The sequence below is a fragment of the Phalaenopsis equestris genome, unplaced genomic scaffold (assembly GCF_001263595.1).
Source record: "Phalaenopsis equestris unplaced genomic scaffold, ASM126359v1 Scaffold000600, whole genome shotgun sequence".
Lineage (NCBI taxonomy): Eukaryota > Viridiplantae > Streptophyta > Magnoliopsida > Asparagales > Orchidaceae > Phalaenopsis > Phalaenopsis equestris.
In genome coordinates this window covers 1143115-1156914 of record NW_018165040.1, presented here as the reverse complement: position 1 = coordinate 1156914, position 13800 = coordinate 1143115, and the positions used below count along the sequence as shown (strand labels likewise).

General features: G+C 34.3%; 1 protein-coding gene across 1 annotated transcript; it reads left to right on the top strand.

Annotated features, from left to right (window-relative positions):
- The first annotated feature begins 1377 nt into the window (after window positions 1–1377).
- Window positions 1378–13711, top strand: LOC110029756 (protein DJ-1 homolog B). The gene is made up of 8 exons (XM_020732186.1): window positions 1378–1516; window positions 1586–1786; window positions 1892–2041; window positions 3103–3285; window positions 11833–11913; window positions 12593–12793; window positions 12870–13010; window positions 13352–13711. Exons 1-8 carry the CDS (start codon window positions 1400–1402, stop codon window positions 13550–13552), a joined length of 1275 nt encoding a protein of 424 aa, XP_020587845.1. The 5' UTR covers window positions 1378–1399; the 3' UTR covers window positions 13553–13711.
- The last annotated feature ends 89 nt before the right edge of the window (window positions 13712–13800 follow it).

The window sequence follows — 13800 nt, the reverse complement described above, 5'->3', positions numbered from 1 at the left end:
CAGATATATATATATATATATATATATATATACCATCATTAATGGAATGCTTTACATGAACTTTTAATTTGATCCATTCCTGAGATAAAACAAGAAAAAGCCGATTCCTACCAAATGGCCCACCCTCAATCACACTCATGCCTTTTAGGAATCCCAACTTCTTATTACATCAAACACCTAAGCCATGTGATGAAATCTAAAGGAAAATAGAAGGGAAACCTTAAGTTCTTGGTCCCCTCGTGTTCTTCATTTTTTTTTCTTATCTTTTGACATTTCAAACTAAGTTTAGTTTCTTACACACAAAGCAGAAGAGAGCCAAAGTGAGAAAATCATTAAGGCAATGCTAAATTATTTAATTCATGTATCAGCTTAATAAAAAAAAGTTAACTGGCTATAAATTAGTGTTAATGAGATTATTGTATTTCTATAAATAGATTCCATGTGAAGGGATTAGAGGAGGAATGTAAAAACATATATATTGTAAGCCTCTCCCTTTAATTGTGTTTTTTTTCTCCCTCTTCTCATTTATGGAGTTCTCCAATTGATGTCTATGTGTTTTGCTTTTTTTGATTTTCCTCCAATAAATTCTATTTTCGAGCCTATTTTCAGCCACACATGCATCTCCTTGAACTGACTCGCGGTCGGCTTGTATTACTCTTTATTTATAAAAATTATATCTGCATAGTACTAAGTAAAACTAAATATAACAAGACACGAGCTAATTTCAAATCGATTTCGAGTTGGAACATATTCAAATAACTAAATTTGAGTCAATTAGTTTCACTTTTGAGCTGGATCTAGTTGATTTCTAGCTGCAACATATCCAAATAGCTCAATTTAAGCCAGCTCATTCATTTCTATTTTGAGCCGAATCGGGCTCGATTAAATTTTGAGTTAGCTCGGCTCAAAATCAAATATAATGACTCGAAATTGAATTATTAACAATCCTAGCCAGCAAGCTACACCATGACCCAACCTTATTTATTTTATAGAGCTAAAATCAGTCTCGAGCTCTAATAGATTGCAATGTGAGAGAAAACTAGCCAATGAAGGGAAAATATACATTACATAGTGTTACGTGACAAATGATGCTACACACACACACACACACACACACCCACACACACACACACACACACACACACACACACACACACACACACACACACACACACACACACACACACATATATATATATATATATATATATAATTTGATCGAGACACAACTTGATATGACTCCAAAAGAATTTTTGAATTAATTCTGATCGTAGAAAATTTGTTAAAATTCAACGTCAAGTTCTTCTAAGAAATATCACAACTAGGTCTGCTTGGACATAAATGGGCTATTATCATAACCAAGATGGGCCTTTAACCAAACAAGACCCATCAACAGATAATGGCCACGCGGCATCTTCTTCCCCTTCCCCTCATCTTCAGAAGACTCGCACTCAATCGCCCGCTCACTCCGCTCTTCTCCTCCAATTCAACGATGACATCACCTGCAACTAAGAAGGTAAATCCCGGTTGCCAATTTTCCCTCCACCCCTTCTCAGAGCCATACTCACCGATGCAAATTTTTTAGGTACTAATCCCGATCGCTGATGGCACGGAGCCGATGGAAGCTGTGATCACCAGCGATGTTCTTCGTCGAGCCGGCGCTGACGTTACAGTTGCTTCGGTAGAGAAGAATCTGAGGGTGAATGCTTCCTTTGGGATCACGCTTGTCGCCGATGCTCTCGTTGTTGACTGCGAGGGGTCCTCTTTTGATCTCATTTCACTTCCGGTGGGTTTCCTTCTGATCCTTTTGTTCATTATCTTTTCTTAATTGATGCAAAGATTATTTCGATTCATGCTGGTTTTTGGTTGATTTGAGTTTGGGCTGATGCAGGGAGGGATGGTTGGCGCGAATAGGCTTAGGGATTGTGGGGTGTTGGAAAGCATTGTGAAGAAGCATGTTGAGAAAGGGGGTTTGTATGCGGCGATATGTGCTGCGCCGGCTGGTGTGCTTGGATCCTGGGGTTTGCTCAATGGATTAAAGGTAAGATTTTGTCTTATTTTTTTTTTAAATTTTCGTGGATGCTGTGGACTTACTGTTTTATTTGGGAATGCTGAGTAATAAATCTCAGAGCATGTTTCTGTTTTATTTGCGTACATACCACTCAATTGTTATCTTTTTACATATCTAACTCTTAAACATTCATATTTACATGCATACCGCTCAAATCCTGAACATCACATCCAAAATACCATCGTCACTACCTTTCTAAAAGTGAAATACACATATTCATGCATGGTTTTATGACAACAACGTGTTATAAGTGTAAATATCAAATTTTGGGTGTTAGATATGTAAATGCATAAGAATTGTGTGGTGTTTATGTAAATTTCTCTTTCTGATTTTAGAGAAACAACTTTTTTTGCTGATCATTAAGCTGCAAATCCTTTCACACTTAGTACAAGTATATGCTGTTGATGTTGTGAAGTTTGTGCCTTATTGTGATTTTAGTTGTTGGTAGAGATGTCAATTTTTTTTATTAATGCTGTTAGCTTAGCTCAGGATCATCATATTGGCATGCCAATACATATTTACATACATGCATGCCACACAATTCTTATGTATTTACATATTACACAGCCAAACTTTTATATTTACATGTATGTCACTCAATTCTTTAACATTACTTCAAAAATAACACTATTACTTACTTTTAAAAGTGAAATGCTCTTTTCCATGCATGGATTTATAATAACAAAATGTTGTAAATATAAATATCAAATTTCAGGTTTTAGATTTGGGTGATATGTATGTAAATTTCGGCATCATTTATATTAAAATATAGTAATGTGATTTTTCAGATGTCTAGATGTCAGTAAAAGCATTAAAAGTGTTGTTAGTTTTGCAGTTCTATTTAAAAGTGTAAGCAAATTAATTATTTGATATATTTAAATAACATAACATAGCATTAAAAGTGCCTAAACTTAGTTATTGAATGAAATATGGAATATTTCTACTCTTCTCCTCTCCTTTTCTACTAATCTCTTATTTCAGTAATTGTTTTCCTTTTCTTCTCAATGTTGCATTTTAATTTTTGGATGCAGGCAACTTGTTATCCCTCTGTAATGGATAAATTTCCGTCGAATGTTACGAAAATGGAATCGAGGGTGGTTGTGGATGGACGAGTTATTACTAGTCGAGGGCCAGGGACGGCGATAGAGTTTGCTCTGGCTTTGGTAGAGCAATTATATGGGAAAGATAAAGCTGATGAGGTTGGAGGATTTATGGTAAGATATCTTTTGTGCTTTTTCAGCAGAATCTCAATTTAAAAGCATTAATATAAGAGTTCAAATATTTTTCAGATATAGCATATTTTCAAATTTTTAACATAACATATTCACTTACATGCATGTGTATCAAAATTTCCCCTTATTTCAATATATATATATGCCATAGAACATGCATATATATCCAGCAATGTAGGAGGCACCAATGAGTCTTTTACTTTATTAGTGACAAATATTCTTAATTACTGTTATTTTATGTTACTTACATATTAGCTTAATTACTTTATTTGCTTAGCTGCTAATGGGATATATGGTCCACTACAGTTTTGCAAGCAGTTTTTGTAATCCTCCAAAAAAAGTAGTTTCTTTTTTTTTATTTTTCCTGTTTTCTTCTTTTAGTAATTTGGTCATGATGATGTCAGGTTTGCCTTCTTTTTGTTTTTTAGCTTAGTTCAGCTTTACACAGTCATGATTTTATTTCAGCTTGGTTTAGCTAGTCAGATTTAAGTAAAGTTTGCTCAATACAAAATAAACATTTTGGTTTCTAATCTGATTTGAATTTGAATTAAAACACTTTTAAGTTGAGTTACATTTCTAATGATTTTTTTGATTTGTTAATTATTATTTTTTTGCACATTTACATTTAAGGCCTTCGGGCAAAAGTTTCAAGTGTATCCTCAGCACTCACATGAGATTGTAGTTAACTCTTTTAAAGCGTTTTTTTTTTTTTTTTTTTTTATCTCTTGCTGAAATGACGATCTAACAATTTGAATTTTTATGACAATAAATTTATGCGCAAGTAAAATTTTCTATTGGTGACTTACATGTACTTTATGCATGTATGTATGTTGGACTTACTTGAATTTTAGTATAAGATTGATGCTATGAATGCCAATAGTCATAGGGGGTTGATTTATTGATTGCAATTTATAATGAATTACATTAGTTAGTCCAATAGTAATAATATATTATCATTATTAGAAATAATATTTGTTTCTAAATTATGTTCTTTTTTGAAAAAAAAAACTTGGAAATGATTTAAGTAATCATTTTTGGGAAATTAAATGAATTAATTATGTTATAATAATTTTTATTCTCAATAAATTTGCTAATCATTAAGATAAATCTGTTTAATTGAGATATATATCATTTTACAATGATGGAAAATTCATGTTAAAAGATAGTGCTATTGTCACAAATTAAATTAGACTCAACTAATCTTGAGATAACTTGAACACAAGTTTCTACGGGATTTTTTAATTCAGTTCTAACATGATAAGTTATCTCTATCATAATGAATAATCTAATGAGTTATATATATAAACTATAATAGATTATCATATAAATTGTCATCATACTACTTCGAATGCATGCACTTTTTTCAGTTGGCTATCATTCAATTTTTATGCTACCAAAACTTTGGTAACTCAAGTATTCGCCATTGACTCCATAGTAGAAAGCGTGCAAAGGCTTAATTGAGGTCCATATGACCTTGATATACTTTTAAAATTGAGCACGATAATTTGATTGATATGAAGAGGGACATAAATATATATTACAAGACCCAAATAAAAGAAAATGCATAAATTCAGAAATAGGTCAATTAAGAAATACATAAATATAGAAACAAAAAATAAAATAAGCAAATAAAAACTAATAATAATAGCAATAGCAATTAGCCTAATAATTAGACTAATAATCCTAATACCCTAATAATAATAGCAATTAGCCTAATAAAAAGTCCATCATGTTCGACTTGGATAAGAAATCGTCAAACAATGAATGTGGAAGATTCTTGGTAAGGCTATCTACTAATTGACCATTTGATGAGACAAATGGAATATAAATCTCCTCTTAATCGAACTTCTCCTTAATGACTTGTCTGCGAATCTCTTGATGCTTGGTCTGATCATGTTGGACCGGATTATGAGCAATACTTATTCCAACTTTATTATCACAGAACAATAAGAGAGGAGCAGAGACCGACATGCACAATTCACGGAGCATGACGCGTAACCGTATAGCTTCATAGATACCCAAGGACGTGGATTGAATCTCGGCTTCAACACTGCTCCGGGCCACAACCGACTGTTTTTGTTTTTTTCATTTGACAAGATTTATCCACATGAATGAGCAATATCCTGAGGTGGATTGTCGATCATGGACATACCCGACCCAATTCACATATGTAGAACGAGAATTGTAGCTCGAGAAAAACAAACATGAGTCTGGTGTGCCTTTTAAGTAGTGAAATATACTGTGAACAGCTCGGAGATGATGCTCATAGGGATCATACATGAATTGACTCACAATATGTATTGCATGACAAATGTCAAGATGAGTATGAGTGAGGTAATCCCTACAAGCCGTTGGTAGTTAGTCTTGTTCACCGGAACCGCATTGAGAATATTAGCTAATTTTTCATTGGGATCCATTGGGATTGTCACTGGTTTGCAAAGGAGAACGTTAGTCTCTGACAATAGGTCAAGCACATATTTGCGTTGAGACAGACAAATGCCCGAGATGACCTAGCAACGCCCATACCTAATAAGTGCCAGAGTGATCCCAAATCCTTCATTTCAAATGAAGTAGCAAGAAAACCTTTTAGAGACTCCGATATTGGTAGATATTCACCTACGAGCACAATACCGTCGATATAGAGGATAAGAATAGCAATTTTGCCATTGGAAAAATCTCGAAAGAGATTATAATTTGATTGGGACTATGACCCATTACCAACTTTGTGAACCTGTTGAACCAGGCCTTGGAGATTGCTTCAGTCCGTAGAGAGACTTCCACAGTCGACACACGTCTCCGAGGAACAGTAGACTCAGAGTCTAGAGGGAGGCACATGTACCCCTCCCTTATGAGATCCCCATTTAAAAAAATGCATTTTTGACATCTAGTTGGAGCAATGGTCAATCCAAATTCACAGCAAGGCGAGTAGGACCCAAATGGTGTTTAATTTAACAACTGGAGCAAATGTCTCTTCATAATCAATTCTGCGTTTTTGTGGTAGCCTTTTACAACTAACCATGCCTTGTTGTGTTCAAAAGATCCATCAGAGAAACTTGGTGCTAAGAATCCAACGACATCTTGCTGCTTTCTTACCTAAGGAAGATTCACAACATCTCATGTATGATTCTCATGAAGTGTATTCATTTCATCCATTATTGCAGCTTTCCACAAAGGTTCAACTAATGCTACTTCAATAGTAGATGGGAGGTGATAATCCATCGGGCAACAGCAAATGCTTTATAGGTCGGCGATGCACTATGGAAAGAGATCTATTTTTTCATGGAATTTGGAGAGCTTGTTTGATTCCAGGTCTTGTGAAGAAATATAGCAGGTTCCAGAGTAAGAACATGAGTGCGCCAAGTATAGACACTTACATAGAGGTTCTGGTTGTTTGGTAAGACGTGGGTCCGGATGGAAAGAGGACTTCTTGGATATAATGGTTGGAGAAATATCCATAGGGGTCAGATAAGGAATATTGTCCAAGAAATCAAGCTCCTCATCAGTTCAGGTAGTGACAGAGAAATATGGAACACTTTCAAAGAAGGAGACATAAACACTTACATAGAGTTTATTTGTGGTAGGATTAAGATACCGATAGCCTTTTTGAGTGGCAGAATACTCGATGAAGACACATTTTATAGACTCGGGATTAAGCTTACTACGATTAGGGTTAGTATTTCGAATAAAGGTCGTACACCTAAAAATTTTGAGTTCAAGAGTGGTGAACAAATTGTAAGGGAAACATGACATTAAGATGACTAATGGAGTTCTTACATTATAATTTTTTATGGTAATTCTATTGATGGGATAAGTGACAGTAAGACGACATTATTCCAAAACCTTTTTGGGATATTATATTGGAATATAATGGAGCAAACTACTTCAAGAAAGTGTCAATATTTTCTCTCGGTTAATTCATTATGTTGAGGCGTGTCCATACATGAGCTATGATGGTTGATACCCTTATTTACCAAGAAGTCACTTAAAATAGAATTAAAAATTCACAGTCATTGTCAGTTCGAAAGACTTGAATATAAGTTTTTAATTTGGTTAAAATTAAGGAGTGAAAGTTTTTGAAGGTGACAATAGCTTCCTATTTATCTTTTAAGACATGCATCTACGTCATTCAAGTGTGTTCATCAAGAAAGTTAAGGAAGTGTAGCTGGGATTGCGAGAGAGTCCCCATAAGTCACTGTGAATAAAAGAAAATGGAGTAGAAGACTTGTAAGGATGAGATGGATAAGGAACGCTGTGATATTTAGCTAATAGACAAATCTCACATTTGAAGTTAGCAAGATTTTTATTAGTAAACATCGATGGATAAAATTATTTTAAATACTGAAAACTTGGGATGATCCAAGTGATAATATAATAACATAATAGTACATTCAGTGAATCGAGAAAAACTGCAACTACTGAGAGAAGTGTCCTCGTTCTCTGTGTCTTTCTTTTGAAGAAGTAGAACCCAATTACTCTTTTAGCAGTTCTAGTCATCCTTCATGAATGACGAACCTGAAAGACTCAAACATTAGGAGAATAATTAGCAACACCAGTCATGTTATGTGTTAGTTTACTAACAGATAACATGTTACACTTAAACAAAGGGACATGTAACACAGATCCCAGAGTTAGACCAGTTGTTAACACAATTAATTCTTTAATAGTAATAGAGTTACAAAAGTTATCGACAATTTTAACTATATCTTTCTTAGAGCATGGATAATATGCTGAGAAAGTTTAAGAGCATCCAATTATGTGGTATGTGACACCTGAATCAATCATTCATAAACTAGAAAAAGAATTGAGTGCTATAGAAGTGATACATTTACGGAAGTGGGAGGTTGACGGGTCGGAAGTTTACTAATTAGATTCAAGTAATTTGATTAATTGCTTTATCTGACTCTTAAGAGTCGAGTGATTCCGGAGTGTTTAGAGTAGGAGCTGGTAGTGTCGTTGTAGATTGAGATGTTATAATGAGACCCTTGGCAGAGGAGGATTTGGTAAAAGTTTTGTATGCTAGTTTTTCATGGAGTTTCCATCACTTTTCTCGAGTATGGTTGGGTTTGTGACAACAATCACAAGTGGATTTAGTGGCTCGTGGAGGGTTTGACGATCGTTGAATACTATTAGCGGCCAAGGCAGATGATTCGACTGAAGTGAAAGTGCCGAGCATGACAATTCTCTGGCTTTCTTCGCGTCGAATTTCTGTAGTAGCACGAGCGGAATGAAGGGGATCCCAGCCAAGGCTATTACCCTAACGTCAAGGTATTTGTTAAGGCTTGCCAAAAATTGAAACATGCGATTTTTTTCTACATTTTTTTGAAAGAGGGAAAGATCTATTGTGATTCCCATGTGTAGTCATAATGGAGATCGCATTCCATCCTTAAGGCTACTAAATCATTGTAGTACTGGGTCACTGGCCTCAGTCCCTGTTTCGTGTCGTGAATTTTCTTGAAAATTTCATAAAGTTGGATGGAGTTCCCTACCTCTGAGTAGATGTCTTGAACTACAGTGCACAAGGCACTGGTAGAAGGAATAAACATATATGAACGACCAAAGGGGATAGCATTTGAGGCATATCACTCTCATGTAGCTGTGGGTAGCCCTAGCTTGTTACAAGTTCAGCATGAGGAGCTTGCCAAGCGGGTCATGATGCTAAATGAAGAGCTCCGACAAATGCGTGAAGGCCAGTAGAGGGTTGAAAATGGTCTAGCACCTCTGACAGAGTTTTGATCGTCGCCGGGGCAAGTGACATATGAGTGCTATTGAGGAGGATGATGAGGAGGAGCAGCATGAAGAACATGATTAGGTTTTTTATTATTTCTTTTATATATTACTATATTTTTTTATGATGTAGTTGTGAACTTGAACTTTGAACACTTTGATTCGTCTATCTTTAATTTAATTTGATATCATTTTTTAGATATGTTATTGATTTCGCTTATGAGTTCTGAGGATAGATAAATGTCATATTAAGTTGCTTGTGTTTGTTCTAGGCAGGTATTCGAAAATTTAAGGGGTTGTTTGGTATCAATTTTTATTTTTGGTTTTTTAAGTTTGAAAAAAAGGAAAAAAACAAAAAAAAAAAACAGTGTTTGCTTATCTGTTTTTTATTTTGGAAGAACACTTCTATTTTTATAATACAAAAAATTTGAAAAAATATTTTTTTCTATTTTTAAAAAATTCAAAACAACAAGTCTTGCCTGACCCTGCCCACCTTCGCCGCCTCCGCCCACAAGTAATGTTTCGTATTGGATGTAGTAAGGAAGACGTTGTATACGTCATTGATGACAAAACTTAATATTGGAGTGTACGTGGTTCCGATGTTTTATAAAAGTATAGTTTTTTCTTTAAAAAAATAAAAAATACCAAACTAAACATGTTTTATATATTATATTTTTAAGAACATATAAATCATAACAGTACTAAACGTATTTTTTAACATAGAAAATCGAAAACAGAAAACAAAACAAATATAAAATGGACTAAAAACAAAAATAAAAATAGAAAACAAAAAGTGATCCCAAACAAACCCTAATCGTTCTATTGTTTTTTTTTCTTTTTGCTATTTACAAGTTAATGTTGGAAAATAAATGGGCAATATTTTGTTTGATACTTGATCACGCAAATTCAACGCTATTTGGTGAAATAGCGTCGGAATTGGCCGACGGTAATTTTAGCGTCCATAGCCGACACTAATTAGCACCGACTTTGGTGGACGCTAATTAGCGTTGGATGATTCTGACGCTAAAACAACGTTAGCCTAGCGACAATCAAATTTTCGATGCAAATTCAGAGCAACAGAATCTTTTGATGTTATAAAATATCCGTCGTAAATGTCGGCGTAAAATTGATTAACGACGCCCGTTTTAACGGTCATTTTTCTAACGCTAAACTCAATTATCGTCGGAAATAAGTCATTTTAGCATCATAATGTTCGATTCTAATCCTGTAATTTCTTGTAGTGATATCTAGCGAGAAGATGTACGATATCTTTGATAAATATGTGTTTCTCCAGATCCGGATCGGGACAAGCAAGGAGACCCACAACACCGCCTTTGTTGTCTGCGAAGACATATAACACTAAGGGTGTTGTCGATCATCTCTTCGGATTCAACGTTGCAAACTGATATCATATCGTATTGTATTGAGAGCAGTTCACTGGTCTATATCTTCCCAGACAACAGAGAGTGTCGGTGGCAGAAGAAAAAACTATAGGGAAGATGACAGCAATAAGGTTCAATCCTAGCTCTGATACCATGTAGACTTTTGAAATTGAGCAAGATAATTTTATTGATAGAAAAAGGGGTATAAATACATATTACAAGACCCAAATAAAAGGAAAGATAAATTTAGAAATAGACCTACTAGAAAATACATAAATGTGAAAACGGAAAATAAATGAAGCAAATAAAAGTCAATAATAACTGCAACAGTAATTAGGCTAATAATACTAACAATATCTACAAATTAGGCGAGTTATTTTGGTTTCTGCATAATCTTTTTTTAAGTGATCAAGCACACGTTAATCTCTTTTTTTTTTTAATTTATTTTAAGCAATTACTCATTGTATCAAAATATTTGGTTAATTAAGCATAAATTCTATGAACCATTAACTATAAAGCTCTACTCATAGTTGACATTTTGTTAGATCAACCTGAGTGACATAATTGACTGATTCTTTTGAGTTTCTCTCTGTATTTTTTATTTCTTGGGGCATTTTATGCTGATGCACAAATACTCACACATACACATATCCTTATTCAACTTAATTGTTTGAAATTATAAAGGATTTTGTTTTTGCTTGATTAATGTTGCTACTAGTACACAGGTGTTTATGTAAAGAAAAAAGAAAAAATAATTAAAAAAAATTACTATAATGAACAATATCATCAAAATAAGTATATGTAATACTAATAAACATTATAGAGTCATGCTTGAATCTGAGCATATCAGAGAATATGGGAACACAGACCAAGCAGCCAGAGAACTCATAAGCAATTATATATTCAGATTAAATATAAGGCTACTACACATATTAAAAATGAATTATAATATGGTAATTATTTTTAGTCCCACATGAAATTACTGAAAAACATATTGGTGTAGTAATATGATGTAATTGACGTCTTAAATTTTTGGGCAGAAAATGGACTTGCTATTGATATATCATGGTAAACTTTGGACCCTCAGGTTTACACTCCCTAACAGAAAGGATTTGACATGCAATAGGTTTGATCTTTTGCTTTTTAGCCTTGGTCTCTGAAGAGTTTACCCCTACGTGTTTTAGTTGGCTAACATTGAGACAAAATTAGTTAGAATATCACTTTATGATTTTTAAACTTAAACTGGTCTAAAATAGCCATCTTTATGAAATTCATGGAGGGTTGAATCCATGCCTTAGTCCAGATTCTTGAGAAATCTTTTTTATAGATGTCTCTTTGAATGACTGGATCTTTTTCTTTGTGTTTATGCTCATTTGAATCATCATGCATTGTCTTATCAACTATTTGAAGTTTTAAATCACAGGTAATCCGCCCTCGTCATGGTGAGGAGTATACGGTGAATGAACTAAACTCGGTGGGATGGAAATATGATAATACACCACAGGTAACAATGTGATTGAACTATTGTGCTTTGTTTTTCACCTTTTGCACCTGCAATTTTTGAGAGTAATTAAGTTCTATACCTAATGCTGTGCAATGTAATTATCCTATTCAATTAATGCATTTTAAAAGTTTCCATTGAAGTTTTGCCCAACACAATACCAAATTTTTTTTTTGTTGGTTGTTTCTACGCCTTAGTTTGGTGGAATTCTCCACTTTCTGAATTTTTTTGTTGTTTTACAGTGATGACTCATTTGTGATATTTTCTTTTTGGGATAATTACATTTATTTCAAAGAAACATCACTATTTACAAAATCCAGCGCTCATGTGAAATTTTTGACCTACCGAACCGATGTATTTACGTGTGCCACAATCAAACATTTGAGAATTTGATAAAATTGAAAAATATGGATTGGGGTTCTATCATGAATTTTGATATTTGATTGAGAATTTGAAAAATGGATGAAAGTGGGTGTTAGATTTGTAACTAGCAACGTTTTGGACGCTATGTATGTAGACAGCCCTTTTTTTCTTCTGCCGAAAAAGTTGGACAATAATTTTCTTATATCTATGCACTTAATCTCATAAATTTGTCTATGCTTTCCAACCTCTTTTCGAAGTTTTGTAATTCCATTATAACATTGTACTTGATAGAAAAACTCTCTTTGGCACCCCCACTCAGATTCTCGTGCCAATTGCCAATGGTTCGGAGGAGATGGAGGCAATAATCATCATCGACTCACTTCGTCGAGCCAAAGCTAACGTCATGGTCGTCTCCGTTGAAGAAAAACTGCAGATCGTTGCGCGCTGGAATACTAAAATCGTAGCTGATGGTCTCTTGGACGAAGCTTCTAAATTGCAGTTCGACCTCATAGTTCTGCCGGTTAGTTCTCTCTCCTTTGTGCATAATAAATCACCATCTTTTCCTCCCCTCTATCTACTATCTTAAGTACTCACAGGGAGGGCTTCCTGGAGCAGAAGCATTCTCCAATTCAGAAAAGCTTGTAAATTTACTAAAGAATCAGGCTGAATCAAATAAACCTTATGGAGCAATATGCGCCTCTCCAGCAATCGTCCTTGAGCACCATGGCTTGTTAAAGGTAACAAAAATTTTACCTGGAAAGTTCTGAAATCTCTCTCTCAACTTCATAAAATTGTATAAAGATTTACTTACATAACACTTGATTCCTATGTATTTACATATCTAACACCCAAACTTCAATTACGTACATATACTATCTTACCCATGCATGAAAAGGTGCATTTCACTTTTTAAAAGTTAAAATGGTAGTATTTTTGTAGTGATACTAAATATTTGGGAGATATAAAAGTTAAAATTAATGTCTAGGGGCTAGATATGTCAATACATAGGAATTTGGTGGTATGCATGTTAATGCCCCAAAATTGTATTTTTTGAAATGAAACTTCAAAACTGAGGCAGGGAAAGAAGGCGACGGCATTTCCACCCTTGTGTGAAAAGCTCACTGATTTGAGCGAATCCGAAAACCGTGTGCTGGTCGATGGAAATCTGATTACAAGTAGAGGGCCAGGTACGGCGATGGAGTTTGCGTTGGGTATCGTTGAGAAATTTTTTGGACGCGAAAAAGCGCTTGAGCTTGCGAAAACAATGGTTTTTGTGTGAAGCTTGGAGTCTAGTTTGTTGCTGATCTTTCAACAAGTATGTTGTTTATATGAGTGGATTAGATTATAAAGTTTTGAATACTGAATCTACTTCTTTGGCTTTGTATGAGATAACTGCTTTTCTGCTGCTGAATGTTACATTTCTCACTGTTATGATTTAGATGCAAGGTTTCTTATGAGTAGTGTATTCTATTCTATAGTATTTTAATTGATAAAATTAATTATTTATAATTGCCTTCGAATTTGATA

What these genes read in the sequence shown, in the direction of transcription:
- LOC110029756 (XM_020732186.1), top strand. Translation starts at nt 1,400, where the DNA reads ATGGCCACGCGGCATCTTCTTCCCCTTCCCCTCATCTTCAGAAGACTC. An exon ending in GTTTGCTCAATGGATTAAAG is followed by an intron (nt 2,042 to 3,102) that starts GTAAGATTTTGT and finishes TTTTGGATGCAG; the next exon opens with GCAACTTGTTATCCCTCTGT. An exon ending in AATATGATAATACACCACAG is followed by an intron (nt 11,914 to 12,592) that starts GTAACAATGTGA and finishes ACCCCCACTCAG; the next exon opens with ATTCTCGTGCCAATTGCCAA.